The sequence below is a fragment of the Anser anser genome (genome assembly GCF_964211835.1).
Source record: "Anser anser genome assembly, chromosome: 12".
NCBI classification, from domain to species: Eukaryota; Metazoa; Chordata; class Aves; order Anseriformes; family Anatidae; genus Anser; species Anser anser.
The window spans coordinates 16,919,265-16,932,484 of NC_139733.1; the positions used below are offsets into that span (position 1 = coordinate 16,919,265).

A 13,220-nucleotide genomic window follows, 5' to 3' on the forward strand; every position below is an offset into this window, starting at 1 on the left:
TAATTAGTAACACTAATTGGGACTTATGTTGCCTGCCACAAGGCAGAAATAGAGACCTTCAGCTCAGAAACAAATGCTTTTCTGTCAAGTGAATTTTTAGCCAGTAACCATGTTTTTTTTTGCTAGCAACATTGAAATTACCAAGTGAAGAGAGTTGCACCACAATCAAAATTTGCTAAGAATATGTAATCTGAAAATTGGTAATGATATGTTATAAAGAAAAGTATCCTTTAAAATGTATAATTGCTGATTTACCATGATGACAATAAATTAGGTTATCTTTTAGGAAATAGTCCAGTCTATTTATATCTTTCCTGCTATGTAATTGCAAAATGCCTGCTGTAGGAATGTGCTTTTGCATGTAGCTTAGCTCCTAAAGCAGAGCACACACTGCAAAAGAGAAAGTCTTTGGTTTTCCAATATGCTAAATTTGGCCTTCAAACCTGTTGGTGAATGTGAATGGAAACAACATTGGTTATCAATCAGGGCAAAGCCTGATTGATGGAAAGCTTCGGGCCATTTAGGAGCAACTATTTGAAGACAGTTAATACAATTAAGGAGAGAAGTCTGGGGAAATAGGTATGGGGCTGAGCTGTCTCCTTGGCTGCTCCGAGGGATGCTCCTGGTGCTGGCACCATCACATCGCTGAGCTACAGGGACGGATGACACAGCTCCGTGTCCTCTTGGAAAAGGCAGCTGGCTGCAAACCCAAAGGAGAACTCTGACACAAATGACTTCTGTGGAATTTCAGTACGTGCTTAAAGGCTTTTGTGAGCCACAGCTTCAGGTATGTGCTTCTGCTGTGTTCATGCCTTGGGCCGCGTGCTCCTCCTGTGATGAGGCATGTCAGAGCTGGACATCGCGCGGTCAGGGTGGGTGGGAACAAACCTGGAAAACTCTGAAGCACCGCGACCTGTGGGAGGTTGAGGGACTGGCCAGGAGTCAGGGGGAGCTGGGAGAAAACCCACGCATTTGTGATTGCTGCCACATCTCTGTTATTGTCTGTTTTGTTAACATCAAAAAGAAAAAAAATAAATCCACACAGGGAATACTGCAGGAGCTGTGGGAGATGACAGCTTGCCAGCTTGGAGGAAAGCAGCCTGGCTGTGTGGAGACTGAAAGGGCTCCCCAGGAGGCATCCCCCTTTACCATCATCCCAGTTGCAGCCTGTACCACCCTGCCTAAGGGCAAACCAGCAAATGCCAGAATCTGGCTACAATTTGCTGCTTGGTTGCCTTCCTGGGAGCCAGTCCCTGTGTTTGCCTCCTTTTAACCCAACTTTGTTCCACATACATTTTCCTGTAGACTTGAAATGATTTTTTTTTCCCAAATTTTCTATGTTGATTTATTTTTGCAGCATCTCTAGCAGGTCCGGTATCCCAAGTCATCCTTCAGGCACATTTGTAGAATGAGGGGTACACCTTGTACCTGGGGCTGTTCCCCCCTGGCCAGGAATTGGGAGCATCAGCCCAGGCAGAGCTCAGGACCCTGGACCACAGGGCAGGGCTGTGCATGAGCAGCATTCCTGCCTCCCCCCGCTCCTTTTCATAAGACAAGAGAACAAGGAACCCAAAGCCTGGAAATAAAAACCAGCGCAGAAACGGATGTTTACCATTCACTGTATTATTCCCTTGTGTACAAAGTATTTTGCCTTTATAATAGCACACAGGTATTGAAATACGATGGCAAATGCAGAAAGACCATACAGACATCTCTTACAGGTCTCTTCATTTCCTTTTGAATATAATCAGAAAGAAAAGAAATACTGTACAGGAAAGTGCTCGCAAAACAAAACAAAACAAAGTTTGTAGAAAAATAATGGCATTGATATACAAAACCCAGAGTTGTTTCCTGAACAAGAAATGTTGAAGGCCTCTGGTCCTCAAAGTCTGTTCCTATTTAATGAAGCCCTTTAATGAACCATAATCTAGTGAATCAGTGATCTACCAATTCTTCCCTTATAGTTTAATATTTTTTTTAGGTTTCTCTTGCTCTGTTAATAGCTGTTATGAAACTATATGGTAGACAGGAATGTGTACAGGTCAAAATAATATTTCTTTTTATAAATAGCCATTCACTTCATTACAGAAAATATAATAAGCCTGTACTTTCTAAGCACCACTGTTTCTCTCTAAAGTTCATAGTGCAATTTTCCCTTTTCCCCTACAGAAGTTATACATGAGCAATTATCATTAAAAAATCATTATTCCATTACTATTGCTTTTCCCTTTTTCCTCTCCCTTTCCCATTCCCTTTTTCCCTTTCCCATTCCCTTTTTCCCTTTCCATTTTCCCTTTTCTTTTCTTTGACTTTTGAAATGGTATTTTTGGCATTTTTCTCAGAAAGGCATAATTCCTCATTGCTACTCATAGGCATACAACATAGGTGAAATCAGTCGTAAGATATGATCATATCTACTTATTTTATGTGCTATTAAACAAAACAAAAAACAAAAAAATCACCCCAAATGATGAGTAAGATAGTCTCATTCTTTCCTCTAAGCCTGAATATTAACGAGAGCGGCAGAGGCACGCGTGGGTAAGTGCCGAGCACCAATTCTTTAGCTGCTGCCTTTTAACAGGACCCTGCTCACACATTAGATGTCTACCGATTTACATGAATATGTCAATACCTGACTGTCAGGATGACGGGTTTTATTCTGCAGGCTGAATGCATGGGTTATGAATCCAGGGATCTGATGATTTATCGCTATTGATCTGACTATTTTGTAACAGACTGATTGCTCCTCCTCTGGGGAGCTGGCTAATGACAGGTAAAAGACTTGCAGAAGATCCTGAGGTTGGGTTTGCTGAGTATTTGCATCCAAAATCGAAAGATTTAACCAGATTAGCAGACAAGACTCCTTGGTCTTCCAAACTGCTGGCAATTTTGTGCTAAAAAGCTTCCTTTCCTTGTACTTTGTGCTGCTGGCTGCCCTGACATATGGCAGCGGGGCAGCGTCTTCCTATAGCTAAGTAAAATTGTGGAGAAAGAATTAAGAGACATAGTCATAGACTACAAAAATAATCTGGTCACATCACCCCCGTTCAACGTGCTACGAAGCTCTGCGAAAAACGTGGCGTGCCGCAAGCAGCAGGCTATGTACAGGCGGAGCTGCAGTCATCACACAGCCGCGGTGGTGCCTATGGGAGCTTTCCCCTCAATTAAAAATAAAATAAAATAAAAAAAATAAACAACACAAAAAAACCACATTAAAGGTCTGGTTGTACATTGGATTGCGGACAGCAAAGAGCGCAGATGCCCTACCAGGAAGATACGAAGCAATACAGAAGTAGGCGTAAAGCAGGCTGTTTTCGAGGGGGGGGCAGAGAGAGCTGCAAGTACACGCTGATCTCGCTGCTGCCGCCCGCCCGGCCCTGCGTGCTTGCAGATGGGCTGCCAGTGAGTAGGAAGCCGGGAAGCATCGCGGGGCAGCGGGGCAGGACGTGCTGTCCCCAGCCCCTACGTGCCCTGCTCCCTCTGGCCCCCCCAGCCACGCAGGCAGGTGCTTGCGGGTGGCAGGAGCGCGGTGGAGATGCTTTGGGCTCCGCGTTTGGATTTTGTGACAACGTCCCTAATAAGCTGCGGTGCTTCTCAGCCGGGGGAAACATATGGGCTCATCAGCCGGCCTGGATGAGTTAATACCCCGCTGCCAGATGGAGCCAGGAAGCACAGTGGCACATGCAATTATTAGAGAAATGTATGTTGTTTTTTTTTTTCTGAAAAGCGAGTTTGCTTCGGAGCCCTACTAATAAAAGGGGCTCAGCTGAAGATCCATCTGCAGGAATTTTCCTAAACCTGGGGTAGATCTCAATCAATTTGAATCGCCTGACAATTTTTCTGCTTTCCTCCTTTTCTCACTGATAAAGGCACTGGATTAACTAAAACTACAGAGCGTTAATAAATACCATGTTAGCACCAAACCAGTGCTTTAGCACTGGCCACAGAGGTCATGTGAAATTCAAAACATACCTAAAAGATAAAGATTGCTAATGCAACTAGCACTGTATTCATTGTCATGTTTTCCTTGAGTGCTGTTGGCCTAATCACTAACATCAAATTTAAGCACATCTTGTCTATTTTCCTTACAGAAAGACAGATTGAAATGCCAAAAATACCCCTATGCAGATTGTGTAGCACCGTAGAGGGCCAAAGCAGCCCGTAACTGAAGGAAAATTACTGATTGAAAGTAAACAACTGAATACAGTGACAATAAAGTATCACTTGTCATAATGCTACATATAATGTAGAGTACGCAAAATGCAGTGGTTTGACTGCAAGATTTAACAATAAAAAATAAAAATAGTAAAAGCAGCCTTAATATAATGATTTTACGTACAAAAATATTAAATCAAAATAAATAATTCCAAACATAAATATTATACTGTACATTAAGAATATGCGATCTATATACACACATAAACAGATAAAAAAAAGTGGAAGGCAGAGGTATTGCATCGCTATCCTTCATCCATCTCGTCTCCGCGGGCTGCTCCCAGACAACCTGCAAAGCAGAGATGAGGAGCACGTCAGAGTCAGGCCATCAGTTTTGCCTTCGAAACCTGTAAGTGGTGAGACCAGTGAGGGATCTGAGCCGGAGCAGATGCCAGCAAGGTGGAAAGGTGCTTCCCCTTGACAGCATCGCTCCCATGGGCATTACAGGGAGCACTGGAGTTGCTCCTGCTGCACAGGGTGCGCTCGCTGGCCCCATGCGAGAAGCCTCTCACAAAGAGGCATGCATCCAGCAGTCCCATGGGACTTTTCAGGCATTTTTCAGATTATCACTGGAGCAAGTCTCCAGAAGATGTGCCCCAGACCTGAGTGATGAGGTGCCTTTGGGGAACGGGAGCCGGATGCTTTGCAGCCATGCCCTGCTGTGTGCCTTCAGCAGGACGCTTTGGGGAAGACTCCCCGTTGCTCTCGGCAGGGCACTTACCATTGCTATAACACCTGGACATCGAGGCCTGTTCCAGACGATGGAGTACACTTCCCACAGTAACCACCGCATTTTCCTACTACTTTGGTACCATCCTGCAGGAAAAAACAGAAGCGACATCTCATGTAAGGGCTCAGGAACTCCACGCAGTGAAAGGGCCAGATCTGGGTTATTCCAGCCAGGGCTTTAATAGAAAATGTCTTGGAAGAAAAACAAATAATGCCCAAATCAATCTACAAAATTACAGTTACATTTAAATGTATGCAAATGTAATTCCCTTTAGTACTGCCAGGTCAGATGGTGAACACAAATAAGAAAGGGTACTTTTGATTTATTACACTGCAGGATGCCCAAGGAGAAGGCCATTTGGAGGGATATCTCAAGGACATCTGCTTTCTCCAATCTGCCCTACAGTGAGTAACTGCTTGTTCCACTGTAATGAGTGGAAAACTTGGATCACGAGAGAGAAATAACACATCTAGACAAGAACAGCACCTCGGTGGTGAGCGAGCATGTGAAGGGCACAGAGGACATTTGCAGACATTACTGAGAAACATCTATTTGGAAGGGAAGAGCTGGCGTGGCTCCAGAGCAAGGACACGACAGGGATGTGGTGAGGCTGTGCCATGTACTACGGTGCTGTTCCCCCTCAGCTCTGCACCTCCAAATCCAGAAAAGACCCAGGAAAACACAGTCCTGGGCTGGCCAGGTCTCCAGCAAACACAGGGCAACTCCAGCCTCAAGTCAGTTGATTGATGCCAGCATTGGCAACACCTCCATGTGGTCTTCCTCGCCCCACCTCTGCACAGGCTTTCTCCTCTTGGTCACTACCACGGACAGACAGTCCTCGAGGGGAATTCAACCCTCAATTATCAGAAAATTGGGCTTAAGTGCAGGACAGGCTTGCACAAAGATTTTATTTTTAGACGAGCTCCCTCCTGCCCTTGACACTATCGATCTGTGATTGCAGCAGGCTGCTATCATCACTTCTCGCTATGCCTTCTTTTCTTCTGCTCCTGCTGGCAATTAAACCCCTGGAGCAGCGCTTGACAGATGCCACTGGGTGAGGGAGGTAAGAGCTGTCTCTTAGCCTCCCTTGGCCCTTAAAGTTTGTTTTAATTCTGCCAACCATGATTGTGTCTGCCCTCTGCAACCCCGAAGGTGGCCGCCCGAGCTTCTCCTCTCTGAAGTGGAGAAGAACAGCAAAGTACCAGCCAGAACTAATGTACGGGGTCTGTGCTAGTCCTCTTACACCTGCACCGGGGCACAGACCAGCAGCATCCAACCCCTCTGCTGAAAAGGCTCCTTTATGAGCGCCAGTACTGACAAGGCTCATGGGCTTGAGGCAGCCCAGGAGAGGACGTTTTACAAACTGCTTCTTGTTAAAGGGCTGCAGTGACCTCTTTAGGACAGTTTTATCAGGGGCAAACATTCTGGGAACGATTTCTTCCCAGGGTACACGCTTCATCCCCACTCAGCATCCCTGCCCCAGTGCCCCCAGCCCTGTCTGCCACGCAATGCATGCTCTGTGCCCATGACCAAAGCCAACTAATTACAGATAGGTCTGCCCCACAGCACTCACAGTGTGCAGATACAAAGCTGAGCAGACTTACTAATTAATTGCAATAACCTGGATCAAGTTAAACCCACTAACGTCCTCCCCCCTACAATTATGGGCAACACTTTGTTTCTAACATCAGATGTTAGATTTTTGTTAGCATCTAATTGGAAGATGTTGCCACAAAAGATGACGTGGCAATTAGAAATATCCCATGAGTGGATATAACCATAATTAAAATTGCAACTTACTGGGGATTTCTGAATTTCCGAGACTGCGTAATTCCCTTGCGAGAGCCACTTCGCTGTTCCCGTTAAGGACAGGCCTGTCCCGTACAGGTCTATGCTGAAGCGACCCTAAAAAGCAAGCAGACAAGCCTGGTTATCCCAAAGCTCCGTGCCTCAGCCACGCTTGCCACAGCATCACTTCTCTAACAGGATCGTGTCAGCAACGTTTCCAACTTTTCCATCGCTCTGACAGTGATTAGCACATAGTGTACAAATCTCAGCATGTCTCAGGTCAGGAATTTCATTTTCGTTTGTGGCTGCATGGAAGGAGGGGCCTTTGCTTGGTTTTTCAGTGCTTTTACTCTTTTCCGCTGCCTTTTCGTGGTTTGCCGATTGAGGGCATTCTTCGCTTTTCCATGGCAAGCTGTGGAGCCTGACATGCTCCAGCGGCTGATGGAGAAGGTACCCCAGGAATGTGCTGCAGCTGCTCTCACTTCTCCCTCCTCAACTGGAGAGGGCACGCTTGTCCTTTTTACTGTACTTTCCACTGAGCTTTTTTTTTTTTTTCCCCCCAGACTTCAGTAAAATCAAAACTCTTTCATTTATTTCTTAGAAATGTCCTTCACTTCATTTGCCCATCTCAAAATGCACAAAATGGATGGAAAATTCAGGGGTATGTCTACATCCACCCGAGATCCTCCAGGAGACCCCAGCCTGGCCCATTTTGGGACAGAGAAGGCACCCTGTGGGCACACCCCGAGGGCAACCCATCATGGTACCAGGTGCCTGGGAGCTTTGCTCCCCGTGCTCGCTGCCCTGGCAATGGAGATGCTCTGTGAGGAGCGAGCTGTCTGGTCGGGAGGATGGACATTAACATTCATGAGCCTTCCCGAGGTAAGAAGGCAATCCCTAAGCTGCTGAGCTGTGCAGAAAAGTGCCAGAAGGAGATGGAGAGGTTTGCCCTCTGCTGCCCATTGCTGCAGCTCCTCACCTAATGCCCTTTTCCAACAAGGTCTGCATAGTCCAAGGTATTGGGCAAACACATCACTCATCATCCCCCAGCTCCATAAAAGCTAGGTGTGCCAAGGACAAAGAGCGAGCCACCTGTAGCACGGTGTTAATTAGTCTCCTAATGACTTTCAAGAGCACATATTTCTTCCAAGCAACTGAGCTTGACATCTTGCATTACCTCCCAAAGAAGCTGAGGATGTGACTCAGCCTGTGCCCAGCTGCACTCCCTACCTTCAAACACACGTGCACACACCAGCCCTTCTCCCAGTCTCATTTCTTCTCCTTTTCCTCCTTTATTGGTGACTTTCTGAGCACCCGCAGGGACTGCAGGCTCTGGGAGATGTCCCTTAGCTAGTCCTGCTGCTTGTCTGATAACAACCTGGCACCCTCCTAAAGAAATGGGAAGAGCGGCCAAAGGGAAAAGTTTCTGACTGCTGATTTGAGAATGTGATGCTCACTGGAATCTGCTTGATGTGACCAGCAGTAATTAATAGAGGGCCTGGACATGACAAATGGCACCAATTCCTGTGAAATGCTATTGTCAAATACCTGCGGGCATTTGGCTGCGCTGTAGCAGTCCCCAGCAGTGGCATAAGGAACAGGTCGTCCATCATGTGTCCGTGCAAACTGTAAATCAGTTGCTGTGGAGAAGAGTTGGTGAATAACATGGGAAGAAAGATGCAGGGAGAGACAAAATACATGTAAACATGCTCTTTGCTAATGTTTAAAGTCACTAAAGCTCTTTTCATGCATTAATCTTGAGAGTTGAGACCTCATCTGCTGGATTTTTAATATTAAATCCCCAATTCATCCCACACATGACTCCCAGCATGCTAGTACTGAATTTCACAGGACGCTCATACACTCGGTTTTACAGTTGGGTTCAAGTTTCGGTGATTTAGGGCCTAGGTATAAATAACGACAAAACCAGAACCTATGCCTTTCCTTTTATTTTTCTATCGGACAATTTCCCATTTTGATGGGGCAACTTCTAAATCTTCCTTTTGAACAAAGCCAAACAACTGTCCCCAAACTGCCCCTAGCCTGGGTGCTCCAGCTCAGGTGTTCAAAGGGATTTGGGGTATTTTGCAGTGATCTGAAGTAAGTGAGACTCCTTTTGATGGGGATGCAAGATAGCTCCTGCCTGACAGAGGTGGGCGCCCAGCTCCTTTTGAAATGCAAAGGGAGTTGGTATCAAATTCCCTGAGGGTGGCTCCTAGGAGCTTTTACAGACTATTAGAAGCTTTTTACAGATTAATAGATGGTAAGGACTCATGTCTTGAAAATAAAGTGATAAAACCCCCTGTCAGATAGAGAGTCATTTTACAAGGAAGGGTTTTAATTTGCTAAAAACCTCTGCTATTTACTGAATGAACCCCCAACAATATGTTGCATTTTTAAAACATTTGCTGGAAACTAAGAGCATCCCCAGAGCCAAAGGGACTGAAACTGTACCCGAGCAGTGGGGATGCCTCCCAGCTCCCTCGCATGCTGGGTCACAGGGTACCACTGGTGTGGCACAGCTACAGATACCTCCCCCTCTGCAAACCCACAGCCATCCCCTCTCAAACCCCTCCATCCCTCTCAACGCCAGTTATTTCCCCAGGTCTGACTCTGCCAAGAGCCTCCTTCACTTTCCTACTGCCCCAGTGCTAGCACCGTGCATTTCTGATGTGCTCGGGCTGCAGCCTTTAAGTGCAAAGGTGACCAGGTCTAAAAGCTGCTTTTAATAGGAGAGCTCAGGAATAACCTTCACTAGACTACTTCTGCTTGCTTGTATTACAGCTACATTTGTGTAAAATAAACATTGGTTTTTAATGGCAAGGCCCTGTTTTTACTCACTTATTATTTGCATAGTGTTCAGGTCCAGCCTTACTTTGCTGAAGGTAGAAAACCCAGCTGCTGTGTAATCTTTCCTACACTGGCAGTCTTCTCGTCTGCTCCCGTTATACGGACACTCAGTCGGGTTATGCAATCTAAATCAAAAGAAAACCCTTTCTACTCATGACAGGAAAATATTGCTACAGCAAACAAAAACATTGGAAAGCTCAGAATTAAAGGGATTTCTTACCTGTATCCATACACTTCTGAAAAATTCTCTGCATCCCCATTTACAAGGGTCACATACTCCTTTGGGCTGTCAGTCTGCATCCCAGAACAATACACCTGAAAGAGAGAAGCCGTAATTTCGTCAGGCATCACGAACAAAAGGAATGCCTAGAAAACTGGAGGTAGAAAATGCAAGTGGAAGTGAGGAGCACACGCAGGGTCCTCTTACACCTTTGGGAAATGCATAAACCATAAATCTGTTGCTGAAACGCACCTTTAATGTCTTCCCTTTGACTTTAAGGAAATATTCACCATCGTCAGTGACACCTTTGAGATTTTTAACATCTTTGCAACTCCTTGGTAATTCACCTGAAACAAAACAGAAATACTTAAAGTCACTGAGCAGTGGTACATCAACATTGCTTTTATGAGACATCTACAGCCTCAAGACAAGATGTTTATTTTTAAGAGATCTCCCTGAAGTGCCTTAGTGCTTTGTTGGATGGCCCCAACGCTTTGAAATACAGCACATCTCCAGGACTTTGACGAGAACAGAAACTCAAGGAGCAAGAAAAGCAAAGGAAGGTGCTAAGCTGCAGACTCACAGTCATGGACATTGTGACACATCCTCCTCTCTTCGGGTTTCAAATCCGCGTGGCACAAGCTGCTGAGCTGGTCATCATTTGTCAAGCACTGCACCGACCGGTGCATGACTCCAACTCCACAGGTCACAGAGCACTGCAAGGCCAGACAGAGGTTCCTATTTTATCTCAAGGGCTTCTGGGCTCTGGACCAGAAGAATAGAGGCAGCCAGTTTCCCGTGTATAAAGAGACAGCAGTAAAGGTCCCAGTCCCACAAAGGCTTAATTTTAATCAGACAAGTAGTCCCTTTGATTACTAATCCTTTCATTATTATCATCATCCTTAATTATTTCAAGAAGACTGTACTTCACTTAGCACTTACATACTTTACTGGATGAGACCTGTGCTCAAGCAAAAACGTTCATGTTTTGCAGTAGGAAGGCTGCACAAGGAAGAAACGTCCCCCAGAAGGCCTGAATGCTAGAAGGGCTCCCCTGCCACTGACAGGCCTCTGAGCAACCATGGCAGAGTTTGTCGTCTTCTAACCAAAGCGTATCACAAAAACACAGCCTCCAAGCCCTCTTGCTCCTCCTCATCCAGAAAAATGACCCAATTGTGCAAATTCTGGGTTGTCCTTCCATGGTCCAAACCAAGGCTGCAATACCAGAGGCCACTAGCGGTCTTGAGCAGCTTGGCCTAGCCAGCTGCTGCAGCAGGCCGCAGGCTGTGCCCAGACGCTTGCTAACCCTCTGTACCTTGTTCTTTCTGTACCTGAGAACTGAAAATCACCTCAATCTACAGGCACCAGTTTAGGCCACCAAGAAAATGAAGGTGCTCATCTGTTTGGAAACGCTTTGTGTGCTTCAGCACACCGCAAAGGACACTGCTTTCAGCAGCTCGCGCCATTTGCAGCTTGGTGTTTGCTCTTTATCAGTTCCAAATCCATAAAACTTCACGACGGAGCAGAGCAGCACGCTCTATTTGTCCATCAAAGGTGATGGTAATTTACACCGAACCCCTTAGAAAATCAGAGGTGAGAAGGGTCACGGCACTTTGTAGTCCCTGGTACGTTCAGGAGCCCCAAGCAGGGATAGAGATCTTGCTCTCTGAAATGGATACTCTTCTCGACAGAGGTGCATTAACGAGTTGGATATTTTGCACTGAAGTTCTGGGGGGAAACGCCAATTAATCGAGGCTGAGCTTTTTGCTGTAACTCCTCTGCCCTGACTCGCAGGGAGGATCTGAGGTTTCCTGTGGGGCGCGAGGAACTAAGGTTTCAAACAGCTCTGCCATTTACTGTGACAGCTTCCACTGCATTTTGCTTGACTTGACCCTCATTGCCTTGTAAAGGTTTGACAAATTCCTACAAATCTCTGAGCTGGGTTAATAAATCAAATTTATGGGAGAAACAGCACATTTCAAAGAATGTCAGAAGCCCAAAGAAGTGAAATGTTATCACCTTAACTAAAATCTGATCTTGTAGTTCAGGCCCCAGAAATGGGTCGACACAAATAACTTTTACAGAAAGGTTAAGTTCCTTCCCCTGCCCTGTCCCAGCATTTGGAAGGAGGAGGAAGAAGGTGGGGGGAAGAAAGAAAAATCCTTTTAAGGCTCAAATTACCAGTCTTTTGGCCTTCTGCTGGCTCCCACATCTTGCTCACACACATGGACAGGCAGGAGCAACCCCGGCTGCCAGCTATGCATGGCTCCCTCTGTTCTAGCACAAGAGGTTCAGGCCCTTTTCTGGCAATGACCCCACTTTCTGACTAAGCATTCAGTATGGCCACAAATTTTAGCTACAGCTGAATTTTTATGGACATCATGACTTTCGTGGCTGCTGTAAATCCTCCACATGATGGGGTTCATCATGGAGCAGCGGGCCCTATTCTCACCCTACAATGCACCAAGGCATTCGATGCATTCGTTAACACAACTCTTCAACATCCCCCTGCCAAACCTTAGGAACGTGCCTCCTGTGTAACAAAATAAACATACATATAGATAAGTTTGTTCCAGTTTCTTTTGGTTAAAAAAGAGAAGGTCGCTAAACTTACGCTTCCCCAGTTGCCAACACGCCACGAGGCCGAGACGGGGCACTCGCCGAGGTAGCAGGGCTGGATGTTGGGCGGCTGCGTGCCGGGGCAGTTGACCGTGTTCTGGTACCCGTACTCGTAGTGGTCCTTGCCGGTGTAAATCTCGCTGCACGACACCAGGCGCTGCCTGTAGCCCTTGCCGCACGTCACGGAGCACTGGGGGCAGAGGAAGCGCCTGTCAGTGCTTCACGCTCGTGGTGAACAAGGCAAGGTGCTGCGAGGGATCACTGATAACTATTTAACCCAGCCACAAGCACTGGCTACATGTGGCTGGGGCCTGAAGCTGCCTTTGATCCCCAGTGCCTCCCTGCACTGCTCCTGCAGCTGCTCCAGGACCCCCTGCCCCACGTGGGCTCCAGGCCACAAGTTCCCTTTCCACGAGCAAAGAGAGGAGAAGGGGATCCTGAACTCAGAAATGTCTCCACTATTGGGGTTTTCTTTCTTTCTTTTTTTCTTTTTAGGCCATGGGGTGCATAGAGAAAGAACACAGTCAAGATTGACCCTGAGCTGCAGGTGCTTGGGAACACCTGGAAAAAAAGGGAAGGCTTTCCTTGTGAGCTCCAGCTCTGCCTGCCCTCACCCATCACCTCATCTTCATGGGGCTGAGAGTGCACAGATGGGTCATGGGCAGAGGGGCAGGGCTCGCAGGCACCCTAATATTTCTCCCAAAACACCACCCAGGAGACCGGGCTGCTGGAGATATTCCCATCTCCGCGTCTCTCCCTCCTGTGCTATCTCGGGCTGCGTGCCTCTCCTCCCCCTCA

At 46.6% G+C, this 13,220-nt stretch overlaps 1 protein-coding gene across 6 annotated transcripts in view; it reads right to left on the reverse strand.

Annotated features, from left to right (window-relative positions):
* Positions 1-1,607: 1,607 nt before the first annotated feature.
* The window catches only part of ADAMTS9 (ADAM metallopeptidase with thrombospondin type 1 motif 9), a 77,326-nt gene continuing 65,713 nt past the window's right edge, over positions 1,608-13,220 (reverse strand). For 5 of the 6 annotated variants that reach the window (XM_083795467.1, XM_083795470.1, XM_083795469.1 and 2 more), the window contains 9 exons: positions 12,418-12,612; positions 10,387-10,519; positions 10,056-10,150; positions 9,804-9,898; positions 9,575-9,708; positions 8,282-8,373; positions 6,746-6,850; positions 4,937-5,031; positions 1,608-4,504 (listed from right to left, as the gene is read on the reverse strand). In XM_083795467.1, the coding sequence (XP_083651593.1) occupies positions 4,942-5,031; positions 6,746-6,850; positions 8,282-8,373; positions 9,575-9,708; positions 9,804-9,898; positions 10,056-10,150; positions 10,387-10,519; positions 12,418-12,612 (939 nt within the window). In that variant the 3' untranslated portion in view covers positions 1,608-4,504; positions 4,937-4,941. Of the gene's footprint in view, positions 4,505-4,936; positions 5,032-6,745; positions 6,851-8,281; positions 8,374-9,574; positions 9,709-9,803; positions 9,899-10,055; positions 10,151-10,386; positions 10,520-12,417; positions 12,613-13,220 lie in introns of those variants that run through there. The other variant, XR_014571459.1, reaches the window with a different exon arrangement.